At 41.5% G+C, this 18104-nt stretch overlaps 2 protein-coding genes across 11 annotated transcripts in view; one reads left to right on the forward strand and one right to left on the reverse strand.

The window, feature by feature from the left end:
• Nucleotides 1-4794, reverse strand: part of POLE2 (DNA polymerase epsilon 2, accessory subunit) — a 29863-nt gene extending 25069 nt beyond the window's left edge. For both annotated transcript variants that reach the window (XM_047735478.1, XM_047735477.1), the window contains exons 1-2: nt 4699-4794; nt 1240-1340 (exon numbers count right to left, since the gene is read on the reverse strand). In XM_047735478.1, the coding sequence (XP_047591434.1) occupies nt 1240-1340; nt 4699-4766 (169 nt within the window). In that variant the 5' untranslated portion in view covers nt 4767-4794. The remainder of the gene's footprint in view (nt 1-1239; nt 1341-4698) is intronic.
• The window catches only part of KLHDC1 (kelch domain containing 1), a 94583-nt gene that overhangs the window by 31006 nt on the left and 45473 nt on the right, over nt 1-18104 (forward strand). For 6 of the 9 annotated variants that reach the window (XR_007128476.1, XM_047735483.1, XM_047735482.1 and 3 more), the window contains exon 1: nt 12706-12922. The exons of 1 other annotated variant lie outside the window; for it this stretch is intronic. Coding sequence is in view for 7 of the 8 variants with exons in the window: in XM_047735483.1 (XP_047591439.1) it covers nt 12827-12922 (96 nt within the window). In the remaining variant the exon portion in view is untranslated. Of the gene's footprint in view, nt 1-12679; nt 12923-18104 lie in introns of those variants that run through there. 2 more of the 9 variants (XM_047735487.1, XM_047735488.1) reach the window with 1 other exon arrangement.

Genomic DNA, 18104 nt, shown 5'->3' on the forward strand with positions numbered 1-18104 from the left:
TATGCAAGGTTAGTTGCATTAGTAGAACTTTCCAGCACCAATTGCTGTGTTTCCACAGGCATGATAGTAACAAATATAACAGCTACCACTTATTAAGCCCTTACTAAATGTGTGACACTATGCTCAGTACTTCACAAGCATTATGCCATTAGATTAGATATCCTTACAGATAGGTTGTTGTTCATATGCTAATATCTTAAAGGGGAGGAAGTACAACTTTGAGAGACTGAATAAATTCCCCAAGAACACAGCTAGAAAGTATAGATGGCCAGCCTGATTCCAGAGTGGACACCCTTGAACAATTTGTTATGTTCTCAGGTAAGACACTATGCGCCATCTTAAAGGAATATATACTACTTTCTCATAAGTAATAATTTCTAAATTTTCAACTATAAAGCAGTTTTTAAAAGCAAAGGTATATTTAAAATTCTGCCTTTACAACTGAAAATAAGATGTAACAGTAATTTCTCATCTATCATGGAATGTATGTCTTCCTACATAATCGAAGAAACTAGATCAATATAATGCCTGAGAGCAAGCCACACTTGCTTCTGTCCCTCAGTGTTCTAGAAACACTGGATGTTTGCACCTAGAAGAAGAGCATTCCTCCTTTGTAGGTCCATGTTTGTGGTAAAAGGTTAAATATTTAATAAAAAGATCCCTTGAGAAAGGCTGAAGCCAGAAGGGAGAATTAGCCCTGCTCACTTATTCTTTTTCCCCCAAAATTTTTAGGAGTTCCAAACCTAAATAAGACAAAGTAGTAGGGGTACGCCTGAGTGGCTCAGTCAGTTAAGCGTCTGCCTTTGGCTCAGGTCATGATCCACATCAGGCTGCTTCTCCCTCTGCCTGCCTTTCCCCTTGTTTGTGCTTGCGCTCTTTCTTGCTCTCTCTTTGACAAATAAATAAATAAAATCTTAAAAAAAAAAAAAAAAGACAAAGTAGTAGGTATGCAGAGAGACAAAAGTGACTGTAAGGATCAGATCAAAATCAGAAGTCAAGTGCAGGACAGCTAGCCATGACAGCTCCATGAGAAGAAAGAACTTTAAGAGTCTCTGGGGAAAGTCCTGAAGTTGCAATGGAACTAGAAGTTATCCCTTAGGAAGAAGTGCTACCATGGGTATGTCTCATAACCCTGTAATATCGTCATATGGAATCCTCAACTTCCGCTGAAATCTATAAATGCAATCGAGGATATAGAACTATATTAACAATTTAAGAGCTATCAGATAATGTCCTTACACGGTTGCTTTTCAACAGCATCGATGATCTTTTCCAGTGCATCTTCAAGCTCTACTTCACTGATAGACTCAAGAGCTTCTGTGAGGTACTTAATGGCTTCCCTGAATGGAAAGAAAAGATATGGCAGGCCACTGGTCACCGAGGCTCAAAGTTTTATACCCAGAACTGACAAACACTCATCAATGTGGCATTGAAACTAAAATCTATTCACTCTTCACTGCAAGCAGTGCTCACCTCTCCACTCCTTTCTGAACAAATTCTTCCATTTCTCCCCAGCCAACATAACCATTTTTAAAGCCCCAAATCATATCTTTTTTGAGGAAGTCTTCCTAGACCAGCCCTACCTGCTGCAACCTCCCCTCCCTTATGAATTGTTAAAATTCCTATACACCTCAGATCTGACACATCACAATAGCTTTGTACCAGTTATCGCCTTACATTTAAGGCAGGACTTCATTTGCTTCAATGTCCTGAACATAACAGACACTTAAGTATATATTTATTGGTTTGCTGATGCATTTACTTAAAGTAAATTTTAGTATTTTCATTGTTGTTTTCAATCTTAAAGTTAGAAAATTAGACTAGAAAAAAACTATGATATATGAATATAGTCACAGAAGCAACACTCTGAAATCACAAGAATCCCTCTGCTCCAAAAGAACCCAGTAAGACCGAACTTTCAAAAAAAAAAAAAAAATCCACACGCATCCCTGATTTAAATACCTATAGGTCTCAGAATGAACACTGTCTAAACAATCAACTAATTGCATGCCATTCTGTTTTCAGCATACAACTTCACACTTAACGTTACTGTTATTGTTATAGTCCTCACACTAATTGTTCTTAACTTGGGTTGCTCAGCGATTCTTTCATGTGTGGGTATCACAACTCTCCAATTTATCATGGATGATGCTCCTTGGAAACTAGAACTGTGCCATCCTCTGGCAGAGTGACAAGCATCCTGAAGGTGGTCCACAGGTATTTGGTGAGTCCCGAAAATCACACACATTTTGGGTGAATGGTGGGACAGCTCTTAGGATACAGGATCTGGCCCCTGCCAAATCTCCTTAGGCTCCTCCAGTGCTCTCCTGCCTCAGGGCCTTTATGTGGTCATTTCTCGCCGCTCTTTTCTTCACCTACTCAAGTCCTATTCATCCTTGAACAGCAGCTCAAACCACTTCTTTAATGAAGTCCTTCTTTAATTCTAGAGTAGTTACAATGTTATACATTACCAGAGCACTTCTTTCTTGGGATCCTTTTCACAACTGAAACTAAATAACTGTGAACTACTTAATATCCATGGTAGACAGAATTCTAAAACAACCCCTAATAATCCACGCCTCCTGGTATTCACAACCATGTGCAGCCCTTCGCCTTGAGTATGGGCTGGACCTAGTAACTTGCTTCTAACAATAGACTATAGTAAAAGTAATGGAGCATTTTCCTGTACTGTAATTTTAAAAGCAAAAAAAATTTTTTTAAATTTTATTTATTTATTTGACAGGCAGAGATCACAAGCAGGCGGAGAGGCAGGCAGAGAAAGAGAGGGAGGAGGAAGCAGGCTCCCTGCTGAGCAGAGAGCTCGATTCGGAGCTCGATCCCAGGACCCCGGGACCAGGACCCCGGGACCACGACCCGAGCCGAAGGCAGAGGCTTAACCCACTGAGCCACCCAGGCACCCCAAAAGTAAAATTTTTTTAAAACAAGATATTACTTCCTTGATTAGGTTAGAGAAGACTGCGACTTCTGACTTACTCTTTCTTTTGCGGGCTTTGATGAAGGAAGCTGCCATGTTGGAGAGGACCACATGGCAAGGAACTGAGGGTGGCCTCCAACCAACAGCTAGCAAGGACTGAGGCCCCAAGTCCAAGAGTGCTGGCAGAACTGAATCCTGCCAACCACTGAATGAACTTGGAAGCAAATCCTGCCCAACAGACATTTGAGATGACCCCATCTTGACTGCAGCTTTATGAGAGACCCTGAAGCTAATAGAACGCAGCTAAGGGGTGCCTGGGTGGCTCAGTGGGTTAAAGCCTCTGCCTTCCGCTCAGGTCATGATCCCAGGGTCCTGGGATCGAGCCCCGCATCAGGATCTCTGCTCAGCAGGGAGCCTGCTTCCTTCTCTCTCTCTGCCTGCTTCTCTGCCTACTTGTGATCTCTGTCAAAAAAAAAAAAAAAAAAAAAAAAAGAACCCAGCTAAGCCTACCTCAATTCCTGGCCCACAGAAAAAGTGAGATAATAAAGAGTGTGCTGTTTTCAACCTCTAAATCTCTAAATTTTGGGGTAATCTGTTACGCAGCAATAAATAAATAATACGCTATCTGTTCCCAAGCTCCACAGTGTCTTCCTCTCTTGTACTCCTTGCCTCAGCACAGTGATCTTAGGATAGACCAAACCCTGTAAAGCTATACACGATCTGGCCCAGATTCTGTGTAGACAGGATTTCAGCATATTTCTGACTAAATTAGTTGATGAATGACAGCTGAGTATTAAGTCAAATTCTAAGGGAAGAGAACGAAAAGTTAATTGATCAACTGCTCACATTTGCAAAATGTAAGGGATCAAATGAACAAAATTCATTATTTTCTCCCAGGGCATATCCACTCTTGCCCTTGTTCACCGCTAAACCAAAAGCAAAGTTAAAAGGCTCATAAAACCCATTATTTCAAAAACAAACAAAAAAACTCTCTACACACTGGCAAATGCAGTCATAACCTGGGACAAAAAAAGTATATTCCATCCAGCAGGTATTTAAATATGTATCCAAAAAATACTGTATTCTAAAAAACAAAACAGATTTAATGAGAAAAATCTTAGAAGAGTGCGTTCTGTAAGTACAGGAAAACATGATTATGGCCAGAAAACCTATCAAATAAGTTCTAAAGGGAATGTTTAAGGGGAAAGAGGAGGATCTAGGAATGTGCTTCAAATGTACCCACTTTTTAACTCACTCTCTAGGAATTCTCACTCAGGAATAATACCTGACCCAAATTTGAGAAAAGGGAGGGCTCACAATTTTCACAAAATAAGTAACAACTACTGACACGCATATGGGCTTTCCCAGGTCGCTCAACTGATGATTCACAAACAACGTGAAGTCGCTCTGGTACTACCCCCATTTTGCTAAGGCATAGACTTGGGGGAGGAGGAGCTGAGAAGTGCCCAAGTCACAGTGCCAATAAACCGCTGCCGCGACACAGACCGCGGCTTCTCCGGCTCCACGGACCACATGCTGGAGGAGAGCCACATCCCACCTGGGAGAAACGTTTTCGACTCGGGGAAACCTAAGAAGGAATCGCAGCCTTTAGACCCTGCCAGATCAATTTCACTTCTTTAAGTTTTTCAAGGGTCTCTGAGATTGAAGACCAAGCCCCTACGGGCGCGCGGCGCGTACGGCTGCCCGGCGCGGTCGCCTGGCCCTGGCTCTCCCGTCCGGTAAACTGCCCCGGGAAGACTCACCCCCGGAGCAGCAAGCCGCGCAGCTTGAAGGCAGAGACCGCCCGGCTTCGAAGCCGCTCCGGCGCCATGTTCGCGTTTTGGCGCCACGGTAGCGGCCCCGCCCCTTCCCGGGTTTGCTCCGCCCCCTTCCCCACCCCATCCCCGCCCCGGCTCGCCCGGCCCCTGACCCCGCCCAGGCTGGGAACCCTCAAGTTCCGCCTCTGTCCCGGCTCCGCGGCTGAGAGCTCCTAGTCGCGGGTGCCTGGTTGCCTGTAGCCCGCGGTCTTGTGGGCTAAAGGGGGAAACGACACAGCACTCTTTTTTTGCCCGGAGGCTAAAGGGCGAAAGCGTCCTATCCTGGTGTCTGGTAGGGAATGCGTTTCCCTATCCCAAGCGCGTCCCTGACCCACCGTCACATCGCTGTCCTCCATGCTGTCATTTTCCGACACTCCTGTCGGGCTCAGACCCGGGGGCCCCTATGTACTCCTGTTCTCTACTTCACAGAGGCTCTGGAAATATTCTGTGTTTCCACAGGGTTTTCCCCGATATTCACTTGAAGCTGCTGCAAATCACCACCATCCCCACCCATCCTGCTTTGTATTTAAGTTGAGGGCTTCCTTTGTTCCATGTAAAATCATAAGCGCTAGAAATATATGCACTATAGTACTGCTCATAAAACTGAAGGGACGGTGGGCTATTTTTTCAACACCCTCATTTGACAGGTGAGAAAACAGACGCAAAAATGGTAGATGTTTTCCTCTAGATGAAACATTCGGTAAGTGATGTGGTCTGATTCCAGCGAGTGCACTGTTAAGCTGCGCTTTAAAAACGCTTGCTCCAATGAGTTGAACAAAACCATCGAGTGCTTATAAGTGAACACGCAGCCTTGTAAAACATGAGGACAATTTCTAAGTACTGATATACAGTGACTTCCAGCGTACAAGATTAACTGTTCTTAAAAGCGTGATAGGGGTGCCTGGGTGACTCAGTGGGTTAAGCCTCTGCCTTTGGCTCACGTCAGGATCTCAGGGTCCTGGGTTCAAGCCCCATATCCGGCTCTCTGCTCCGCAGGGGGCCCGCCCCCCCCCCGCCCCCGCCTGCCTCTCTGCCTACTTGTGATCTCTCTGTGTCAAATAAATAAATGAATAAATAAATAGACAAATCTTTTTTTTAAAGTATGATAAAGGCGAGGAAATAAGAATACATACATGTATATGTATTTACTTGATTTTCTGTTTTTAAAATCCTGAATGTTACACTAGACACTGAAAAAATGGCTAACTATTCACTTTTTTTTTTTGTATTCAGTTTTTTTTAAAAAGTCGGCTCCATGCCCAGCCTAGAGCCCAATGCAGAGCTTGAACTCACCACCCTGTGATCAAAAGTCAGAGACTTGGGGCACCTGGGTGGCTCAGTGGGTTAAAGCCTCTGCTTTCGGCTCAGGTCATGATCCCAGGGTCCTGGGATCGAGCCCCGCATCGGGCTCTCTGCTTAGTGGGGAGCCTGCTTTCCTTCCTCTCTCTGCCTGCCTTTCTGTCTACTTGTATTCAAAAAAAAAAAAAAAAAAGAAAGAAAGAAAGAAAAAAAAAGTCAGAGACTTAATGGACAGAGCCCCCCAGAAGCCCCAAAATGGCTAATTGTAAAAGACAGTAGGGGATAAGGATGGGAGTGAGGCTTTCTTTCTAGTAAAACTGTCAACCATAGACTCATTTATGTTTTACATACTCAAAAAATAGAAAAGAAAAAAGTAAACTTAAAATTGAAAGCACATCCAAATTAATACACCTAACTGTGCATTAAATTGAAACTCTAACATCACGGAGAAAACTGGTCATTGAACACAGTTCTCTGTTTATTTTCGGTGAAATATATATATTTTTTAAAGATTTTATTTATTTATTTACTTATTTGACAGACAGAGATCACAAGTAGGCTGAGAGGCAGGCAGAGAGAGAGAGGAGGAGGAAGCAGGCTCCTTGCTGAGCTGAGAGCCTGATGTGGGGCTTGATCCCAGGATTCTGGGATCCTGACCTGAGCAGAAGGCAGAGGCTTTAACCCACTGAGCCACCCAGGCGCCCCAGTGAAATATATTCTGAGGACAAAAATATTGCAAAGAAAATTTGAACGTTTATGTAAGAAAGGTGAAGAAGTAAAAAACAGAGAAATATACAGTCTGATTCTCATTATTTGAGGTAGTTATGTTCTATAAAGTCACCACTGACACGGTATTAGCAAATACTTAATCATTGCTACTAGAGGGAATACAGGAAAATACAGGGTTAGGTTCCTGTGAGCCTCTGATTCTTGGGTTAGACAGCTTTATGCAAAGGTCTCCTGCCAACAGCCAGCACCAACTTACCATGCAAATCTCCTTCAGCTGGCTAACTCAAAAGTCCTAATACTTGGGGCGCCTGGGTGGCTCAGTGTGTTAAGCCGCTGCCTTCGGCTCAGGTCAAGATCTCAGGGTCCTGGGATCGAGTCCCGCATCGGGCTCTCTGCTCAGCAGGGAGCCTGCTTCCCTCCCTCTTTCTGCCTGCCTCTCGGTCTACTTGTGATCTCTCTCTGTCAAATAAATAAATAAAATCTTAAAAAAAAAAAAGTCCTAATACTTCATGACTCCAAAATCGATATATCTAACCCCTATTTCTCTCTGCTTCAAATCCAATTCAGTATGCCCCCAAATGAACTCACCATCATCCCTCTCAAATCTGTTCTTCCTCTCATGTTCACTACACTAATTCATTACCTCTTTACCCACTAGCACATATTGGAAGAATGCAGTTCCATGAGGGTTTTTTGTGTTTTTTTAAGATTTATTTATTTGAGAGAGAGAGAAAGAGGGCTCACACATGCAAGCAGAATGGGGAGCAGAGGGAGAGGGAGAGAGAATCTTAAACAGGCTCCACGCCCAGTGCGGAGCCTGACGTTGGGCTCAATCTCACAACCCTGAGATCATGACCTGAGCAGAAATCAAGAGTTGGATGCTCAGGTGCCCTTTTTTTTCTTAAGGCTGAATAATATTCCATTGTATATTTACAATGTATATTCCATGTGCATATATATATTGCATTTTCTTTATCCATTCATCCACTGATGGACACTTACATTGTTTACATATCTCAGCTATTCCCTAATAATGCTGCAATGAGCATGGGAGTGTAGATATAGCTCTTCAACATAGTGATTTCATTTCGGGTGGATATATACTTTGAAATGAGATTGTTGGATCACAAAGTAGTTCTATTTTTAATTTTCTTTTTTTTTAAAGATTTTATTTATTTATTTGACAGAGAGAGAGATCACAAGTAGACAGAGAGGCAGGCAAAGAGAGAGAGAGAGAGGGAAGCAGGCTCCCCGCTGAGCAGAGAGCCCGATGCGGGACTCGATCCCAGGACCCTGAGATCATGACCTGAGCCGAAGGCAGCGGCTTAACCCACTGAGCCACCCAGGCGCCCTATTTTTAATTTTCTAAAGCACCTCCATACTGTTTTCCATAATGGCTGTACCCAATTTGCATTCCCAACAACTGTGCACGAAGGTTCCCTTTTCTTCACATCCTCACCAGTACTTATCTTTTGATGTTTTGATAACAGCTGTGCAACTAGGTATGAGGTGACATCTCGTTTTTGTCTCATCTGCATTTCCCTAATGATTAGTGATATTGAGCATCTTTCATATACCTATTAGCCATTTGTATATCGTCTTTGGAAAAATGTCTATTCAGGTCATTTGCCTATTTTATAATCCAGTTGTCTGTTTTTTGTTTGTTTTTGTAATTTTATGAATTCTTTACATATTTTGCATATTAACCTTTATTGGGTATATAATTTGCAAATATTTTCTCCCATTCTTTTGATTTTATTGATTGTTTCCTTTATTGGGCAGATTTTTTTTATTTTTTTAAAGATTTTATTTATTTAAGAGAGAGAGAAAGGAAGAGAGTTCAAGCAGGGGGAGCCACGGAGGGAGAGAGAGAAACAGATGCTCTGCTGAGCAGGGAGCTGGATGCAATGTGATGTGGAGTTCCCAGGACCCTGGGATCATGACCTGAGCCGAAAGCAGATGCATAACTGGCTGAGTCATTCAGGTGCTCTGAGCAGAATCTTTTTAGGTTGATGCAGTCCTACTTGCTTATTTTTGCTTTTGTTGCCTGTGCTTTTGGTGTCATCTCCAAAAAAATCACTGCCAAGACCAATGTCAGAGAGCTAATCCCCCTCCCCTTTTTTTCTAGGAGTTATACAGTTTTGGGTTGAATGTTTAAGTAAAGTCGATTTTTAGTTGATTTTTGTGTATGGTATAAGATAAGGGTCCAGTTGCATTCTTTTGCATATGCTATTCTGTTTTCCCAATACTGTTTATTAAGGAGAGACACTTTTCCCATTGTATATTCTTGGCTCCTTTGTCATAAATTAATTAACTATATACGTATGGGCTTATTTCCAAGCTCTCTCTTCTGTTCCATCAATCTATATATCTATTTTTATGCTATTGCCATATTGCTTTGATTGCTATAGCTTTATAATATAGTTTGAAATCAGGATGATACATTTTTTTAATAGTCACCTGCTTGGCAAAATTTAAAACATAGATGATATCAAGGAGTAAAAGCAATTGGACTTGTTATCTACTGCTGATGGGCATACAGATTGTTACAAATACTTTGGAAAGCAATTTGGTATTATCCAATAAAGTCGAAGATGTTCATACCTTATAAGCCGACAAGCTCAATTCTAGGTATATTTTTTAGATTGAGGATCAGCAAACTACAGTTTCATCCCCCACACCTCCCACCTACACACACTTAGAGACTTGAACGCTAGCTTAGTTCCTAACAACTCAAGGTCACATCCCCTAGAATGACCCCAGGACCTCTTAGAGGGGTCAAGGCCGCTGGGAGAATTTTGTTTGTTCCGGTCCCAACTCTGGTGGTAGGCAGATAGATCCCAAGCCCTCTCTTACAGCAGTTACTTTAGAAAGTTTGCAATTATAAATACTTTCTCTGCCTTTAAGATGTAAATCTACCATCAACCATTTCTCTGAAGATGGAAGAGAGATCTTTTTGAAATGCAAACATTCAGGGAGAGAATCATGGCTTTCAATCCCAGTTCCTGAGTGGGAAGATAAAGGCCTAACTTTGGTGGGGGCCTTGCTTTAACTTGCACCACCAGTTCTGGTCATAAAGATAGAAGTTTGTTTCTTCCCTGGTTAGGCTCCAGTTAGCAAGCCCAGATGGCTTAGTCACATGGATCACCCCCACCCTCAGCGCTCTCCAATGCCTTCCCATAAGCACATCCCTGCCTTTCAAAAGTCTCCAGCCTTCTGTTTCCACGAAGTTGATTTCAGGTCATACTGGACCCCCTTCCTTATGGCGGTAGTTTACTACTGAAAAAAAAAAAAAACTATCCTTACCTCCTTAATCAGTGTCTGACTTCATCTTTGACAAAAGCCACAATGATGGTGTGGCTAATGGAGTTTGAGGAACAAGGGTATAAATGTTCTGTTTGGAATTATTTTCTTTCTATAATATAAATCCCGCCTCTATCGTCTTTTTACTCTTATCTTTCATGTCGGTAAAATTTAGTAGAAATACAAATGACTCCTAAGAGTGGGTTTTGAAAGAAAGTACGGTAGGCTTCTGAGTGTCATGTCGGGAACAATGCATCAGAGAAGAGATAGAGCACATTCCATAGGGAGAAGATCCATAAGTCTGTGAGTAGAATTATTCCAGTAGCAGGAGGAGTTTAAAGGCAGAAGTGACTATGAGATTATAATCCTAAGAATTCACAGAAATCTTGGAGAGGGCTTTGGAACTCCACTGCAGGTGGAAAGGGTGTTCCTGGGACAAAGACCCACCCATGAGCATGTGGGTTACATATATTAATAACTACTACTAGTGCTACCACCATTTACTGTGTACCTACTGTACACCAGACCTGTGCTAGATGTTACCCATCTTTCTGTCTTCAGTCTTGACTCCCCCATTTGCCCCACAATCCAAAGTAAATGTTCTTTTTTTTTAAATTTAATTCAATTTTTTAAAAACATTTTTTTATTTGACAGAGTTAGGAGCACGGGGAGTGGGAGAGGGAGAAGCAGGCTCCCCGCTGAGCAGGGAGCCTGATGTGGGGTTTGATCCCACCACCCTAGGATCATGACTTGAGCTGAAGGCAGCCACTGAACAACTGAGCCACACAGGCAGTCAACTTTTTCTTCTTCTTCTTCTTTTTTAAGATTTATTTATTTATTTACTTGAGAGAGAGAGAGAGAGAGGGAGAGACAGAGACAGAGACAGCATAAGCAGGGGGAAGAGGCAGAAGCAGACTCCTCGCTAAGCTGGGAACCAGGTGTAGGGCTCCATCCCAGGACCTAGGGACCACAACTTGAGCCTAAGCAGACACTTAACCATGTGAGCCACCCAGGCACCCCAACAAAGTAAATGTTCCAATAATTAAGTTACATTATTTTCTCCTCACTTAAGACCATTTTGGGTTACAGTTAAAGTTTAGACTCCTTGGCATAATGAACAAACTGTGTAATTTCCTGTCTCAACTTCATCCCTGGCTGCTCTCTATAATCATTCTAGTCATACTAAACTCTTCATACAACTTTTAAGAAAACTCAAGTGTCTCTCTTTGTGCACCCTCTTCCTCAATAGATCGCATCTTTCCTTCCCATTTTTCTGCTGTATTTTGTCCACATTTCAACTATACAACTCCTCATCCTACACCACATCTATTTCTTTATATATCTTTACCTCTGACTGGACTTAGAAGCCCCTGTGTTAGAGCTATGTTTTATTCATCTTAAAATTCACTTTGTCTTTTTGCTCATTTAGTCAACAAATATTTATTTAGTATCTACTTGGTACTAGGTTCTGGCGAGTCAATAATACTTGAGTCCTTCAGTGTTTCCAGTCTAATAGAGCCTGAGAACCCATGCTCTACATTAACCAGGTACTTAATATATACTGACTAATGAATAAATGAACTTATTCTGAGTCTTGAGCAGCCACAAGCTCCTCAAAGAATGATTCTGGACAAGCGCATTTACAGACACTGGTAGAATTATCATCTTCCTTCCTGGCCATAGCATCATTTAATGACAAGGGTTTGCCAGCTTTGTCTGTAGGGGGCCAAACAGTCAATATTTCCAGCAGTGTGGGCTATATGGTCTTTGTTGCAACTGCTCAACTCAGACCACCCAACCCTGTGGTTGTGGGGTTAAAGCAGCCATAGTCAACGTTTAACCGAATTAGGGTGGCTGTGTGCCAATAAAACATCATGGACAGATGATGAAATTTGATCTTCTCAATCTCACGAGTCACAAAACAGCATTCTTCTTTTGATTTTTTTCAACCATCTAAAAATGTAAAATCATCTTAGTTTGTGGGCAGTACAAAAGCAGACGGCAGAGTGACTTTGGCCCCCAGGCTGTAGTTTGCTGGAAGACGTTTTAGAAAATCCCTAATGAAAAACAAAGATATATATATATATATATATATATATATATATATATATTATATTTTAATATATTGTAATATATTATGTCATATACATATATGTATTATACATTACACTATTATAATTATTATACACTATAATATAGTATTTATATAATTAGTATATTATATACATACATATACACATATATGATATATAGTAAATATTTATTTCTAATAAATACATACAAACACACACACCCACCCTCCATTCTTGTGGATAACCGTCTTTGCTGGAGGTTGAATGGAAAAGGAAACCCACACAAAGCATTAGTTAATTAATATATTATGTCACAGCAGCAGCAACACTATGAACCAGAAGTCTATTTATCGAGGGAATAAGATACACAGTTAGGTTGTACTGCCAAAACAACGCGGTCCCAAGCGGAAAGAAATCAGCAGGTGGCAGGGCTCCGAAGCCAAGGCACCCCCCTCACTGCTCAGACCCGAGCATCCCTAACCGGCAACGCCACCCTGGGCCGGGCTTCCCGGGCGGGCTGCGGGACGGCGCAGACGCACTCGTTCCGCCTTCCCACCAATCTCGACCCTCGACGCGTTCCGTTCGTGCGTGGAGGAGCCCGGCGGGAGGAGAGGCCGCTCCGTGGGCAGGGGCTGCGGCGCGCCCAGCGGCTGGACCCGGCGACGGCGCGGATGGCGGACTCGCAGCTGTTCTGCGTGGCGGAGGAGCGCAGCGGCCACTGCGCCGTGGTGGACGGAAACTTCCTCTACGTGTGGGGGGGCTACGTGGTAAGGGGAAGAGGCGGGACGGGGCGGACTCGCGCCGGGAGCCCGTCCGGCCTCTGGGCCCGAGCGGACGCCGAGCGCCCACCCACACCGGGCCCCGAAGTGGGGGCCGGTCCGCGGCCAGGGTCCGGCGCGCCCGGCGCCCCCCGCGCCCCGCCCGTCCCTCCGCCGTCGGCCGCTCTCCCCGCCGCGCCAGGGCTTGACGCCGCCCCGCCGTTGCTTCCACTTTGAAAGCCTTCAAACCCGCGTTCCGGGGCTCTTCCCACTCTCCGGCCCCCCTCCCCCCGACTTCCCGCAGCTGTCCAGTAACCCCCGGTCTGGCCAACGCTAAGTCCGTCTTTGCGCCATTAATTATCTCTAAATGCTTGCGCAGACTTACAGGCACGACGAGGACGCCGTGCTGTTTATTATTTTGTAAATATTTCCCTATTGCTCCAGCGCGATTCAGAATATTGAAATCACTGAAGCATTTGAATATTTCTAAGCGATTTTTAGTGGCATTCCTTTATCATTGGGTAATTACGAAGTTTTTTCAAGCCTCAAAATAGAGGCATATTAGCAACAATATACTAAAAATTGCTTAAATGCTTATTACAGGAGAGGTTTGAATGTGTGTATTTGTTTTGTTTTATAATCAGGATTATAGAACCAAGGATTCTAAAACCAGAAAACAGTTCAGGAATATATGCCAACCACTTCGGTTTACAGTTTTTTTTTTTTTTTTTAAAAGGCAAGCCATCTGGAAGTTCTCTTGGAAGTAGAACCTACATTTTCTGACTGTCTCGATACTATTATGTGACAGATGTAACATGACTGAATCACTCACTGAAATAAAGTACATACTATCTCTGTTAAATGATTCTCAGATCCAAGTCGGTTTTTGTTGTTGTTTTGTTTGTGTGTTTATTTTTAATTTGGTGAAGTATCAGGAGGGGAAAATTAGAACTAACCTTTGAGTGCCTACTATACCTGGCATGTGCTAGGTACTTACATATCCCTAATCTTATATAATCTTTTCCATCCCCTGTAAGGTAAGTAATAGCCCCATTAAAAATAAGCATGGTGAGTCAAAGAGAATGAGTCATTGAGAATGAATAATGGCCATTTGACCTCAAGGGCACGAGATTCCAAGGTAGGTATACTGGATTTCCAAAGACTATTTTTTCCATGATAAACTAACATAAATTAGATGACTCTGCTTTCTCAATGTCTAATATTTCCACCATTTGTTCTTCATAGAAAAAGAGCCTATATATAATGATGGCTTTATGCAGAAGAAATATTTTGATTGTTTTTGAGCTCTGCCACTTGAAGATGTAGGTGTCAAACTTCCTCTGTTATATTGATTCTTAATATTGTAAAAGTAAAGTGAAAAAAATCTCATTTAAATTAGTAATCCACTATCTCAGATCTGGTGACAGTGTATATTTCTTTTGGGTCTACAAATGAAATGTCTGAATATTTTTAATCCCCTTTTAATCTTGAAAATCATGTAATTGATAAGATTCCAGGTGTTCAGGTTGTAGTTAGTGAATAGACTATTTATTGATCCAATGAGTAGAGTGCTGTTAGAACTGCTCTGAAAAGTGCCTTACAGCTTTAAGTAGAGTCTGCTACAGGCATACCTTGGATGTTGGGGGTTTGATTCCAGACCACCACTATAAAGGAGGTCAAATGATTTTTTTGGTTTCCTAGTGCATATAAAAGTTACGTTTACATTATACTGTAGTCTATTAAATGTGCAATGGCAAGATGTCTAAAAAATATGCATACCCTAATTTAAAAATACCTTATTGCTAAAAAATGCTAACCATCATTGAGCTTTGAGCAGGTCTTAATCTTTCTGCTCGTGGAGGGTCTTGCCTTGATGTTAATGGTTGCTGACTGATCAGGGTGGTGGTTGCTGAAGGTTGAGTGGCTGTGGCAATTTCTTAGAGTAAGACAGTGATGAAGTTTGCATTATCAATTGACTCTTGCTTTCATTAATGATTTCTTTGTAGCATGTGATGCTCTTTGATAGCATTTTACCAACAGTAGAACTTCTTTCAAAACTGGAGTCAGTATTCAAACCGTCCTGCTGCCTGATTAAGAATAGAAAATGTAATATTCTAAATCCTTTGTTGTCATTTCCACCATCTTCACAGTCTCTTCACCAGGAGTAGAGTCCATCTCAAGAAGCCACTTTCTTTGTTCACGCATAAGAAGCAACTCCTCATCAGCTCAAATTTTATCCTGAGATAACAGCAACTCAGTCACCTCTTTAGGCTTCACTTCTAATTCTAGTTCTCTTGCTATTTCTATCACGTCTGCAGTTCCTTCCTCCACTGAAGTCTTGAAACTTCAGTTTAAAAAAAAAAACAAAAACACAATATCCGTGAAGTGCAGTAAAGCTAGTGCAGTAAAACAAGGTATGCCTGTACTTTTTAAATTCCAGGGATTATCAGCAGCTAAAATATGTCTAAGACATGAGTGGAAGGAAAAAATGGGAGGCAAGAAAGAGACACCGAATATCATGAGAAAAAGTAGAATCCTTCTGTTTTATTCAGATCCTTCTGAACAGAAAATAGCTAAAAGGCCGTGGAATCTGGAGGTAATCCAGTAGTCAGTAATGAAGAATAATGATCAAATAATTCCAGATTGTATGTTATAATTGCAGTTTTCGTCCTTACTAACAAAAAACAATGTGTGTTAAAATTCATAAATATATATCCTGAAGCTTGAACAGCCTACAGATAACTGTCTAGATTACTCATTACTCTGTTGTCAGACATATTCTGTAGGTTAGTATATCAGAAAACAGTTCTACCTCTCTTTAGAGGTAAGAGTGGAAGTGCTGGAAAAAGTAAGTGGCATATTTGAATTGGTGCCAGAATATTCTTTTGCACCTATTTCTTCCATATCCTTTCAGTATCATGCAAACTTTAGTACTGCTGTAAGGAACGTTGAGAATTTCTGAGTAGTTTTCCCAAATTTTGGAGGAAAAGCATAGGGGTTTAGCATGTTTGTAGGTGGTATGCTTTCCTCTTAGGGTTTTATTTCCATAACACGATTGCTCTTAATAATTTTTGCCCTGAAATTTTCCTTATAGAAAATATCTGCATAAATATGCTTAACTACATATTTCTGTTTTGGATGTGGACTTAAAGGGAAGATCAATTTAGAACGTGTCTGAAAAGAATCAAGATGAGAGGCTTACAGTGCCAGATATTAAAACATATCGCAATACTGTAATAGTTACAGCAGTGCTCCTGATGCAAGATGAGTTAACATGATGGAATGGAAAAGAAGTTACATAAACAGCCTAGCATACCAAACTATTTTATACTTAAAAGGTAGCGTTTTAATTCTGGAAAAACAATTATTCAATAAATGGAGGAAATGATAGATTAAAGCTTTAGGATTGAAGAGTTTTTTTAAGATTTTATTTAGAGAGAAACAGTGAGAGAGCATGAGGGGAGAAGGTCAGAGGGAGAAGCAGACTCCCCGTGGAGCTGGGAGCCCAATCCAGGACTCGATCCTTGGACTCTGGGATCACAATCTGAGCCGAAGGCAGTTGGTTAACCAACTGAGTCACCCAGGCATCCCATGGATTGAAGAGTTAATGTAGGAAAATTAAGCTATATCATATCAGAAAAAAATATGTGACTCTTAAAATCTTAAATTGAGAAAAGAAAAATGAATTGGGTACAAGTATGAAGGAAAAAATTGTAGATGAAACTTTTAAAAAAGCAAAAAAAATGCTTTTAAACAGCATAAAGTAAAAAAGGCTAATGACAAACTGGGGAAAATATTTGCAACATATATGATGGGCAAAAATAGAGATTTATAAATATCTGTACCAATAAAAGTATCTCCATTGAAAATTGACCAATGGATATGTACAAGCAACTTACACAAGAAGAAATACAATATGAATCAAAGGAACCCAACTGAAAATGAGATTTTTCTGCTTCAATTTGCAAATATCAAAGAGAATTTTTGAGAAGACCTGAGGAAATTAATTAATCTGGTAATGGGAGCACAGATTTGTATGACCTTTTTTAAGGAGAAGTTTAGTGATGGGTATCAAAAGCCTTAAGTATGTGTTCTCTTTAACCTAATCGTTCTGCTTTACATACTCTTAGACCGTGACATAGGCTGTTCATGTCATGTGGAAGACACTTATTCTTTTCAGATGCCCAAATTTGAACCTCCTTTCTCTATTGTAGTATCGCCCATCAAATGAGTCTTGTAGGGATATTTGTTGTAGTTGTCTGACTACCTCCTACTTACTTCTCTAGAATGTAAATTCTATAAAGATAGAGGTTTTGTTCCTTGTTGTAGTCCCAGCATCTAGTCTACGTGGCACCTATAAAAAGAGGCTGGGTGCCATGTACTCATTTTTCTAGCCTCCTTTGCAGCTAGGTTGTGGGCAAGTGGCTTGGACTCAGATCAATCTGCTAGATTTGGACTTTGAGTAAAGGTGTAAAAACGAGGACCTGAAGAGGATTCTTAACCAGCAGTAGAATGTATAGGAAGATTGAGGTCCCTGACATAAAAGGCAGAGCTACAAACTGCAGCATGTTGCTTCCCCATGACGGGTTAGCTCACCTGTCCTGTTCTCTGGCTCAATTTCAGACCTTGCTCTTCCTCATGGAGATCAGAGGCTGGTTCTCCAGCTTCCCTTGAGGATTTTATGAGAGACTTCATATTCACTTCTGAAAATTTTAGATTCTTTTTTTTTTTTAAGATTTTATTTATTTATTTGACAGAGAGATCACAAGTAGGCAGAGAGGCAGGCAGAGAGAGAGGAGGAAGCAGGCTCCCTGCCGAGCAGAGAGCCCGATGCGGGGCTCGATCCCAGGACTCTGAGATCACGACCTGAGCCGAAGGCAGCGGCTTAACCCACTGAGCCACCCAGGCGCCCCTGAAAATTTTAGATTCTTAATTTTAAAAATTTGAAACATATGTATAAAAAGGACATGTAAAATAAGTATCATTTAAGTTAAACATGTTTAACTTCCAGATTAAGAAATTGACTAGAACAAGTACCTTAGAAGTTTTGTCTTTCACTTACTACAATGCTCCTCCCATCCCACAGGGTACCAGTATCTTGATTTCTAGTTAATCACTCTTTATAGTTTTGCCACACACATGTCTATCTCTAAACAGTATATTATTTGGTTTTGGAATCCTAGCATACATT

The sequence above is a fragment of the Lutra lutra genome, chromosome 7 (genome assembly GCF_902655055.1).
Source record: "Lutra lutra chromosome 7, mLutLut1.2, whole genome shotgun sequence".
NCBI classification, from domain to species: domain Eukaryota; kingdom Metazoa; phylum Chordata; class Mammalia; order Carnivora; family Mustelidae; genus Lutra; species Lutra lutra.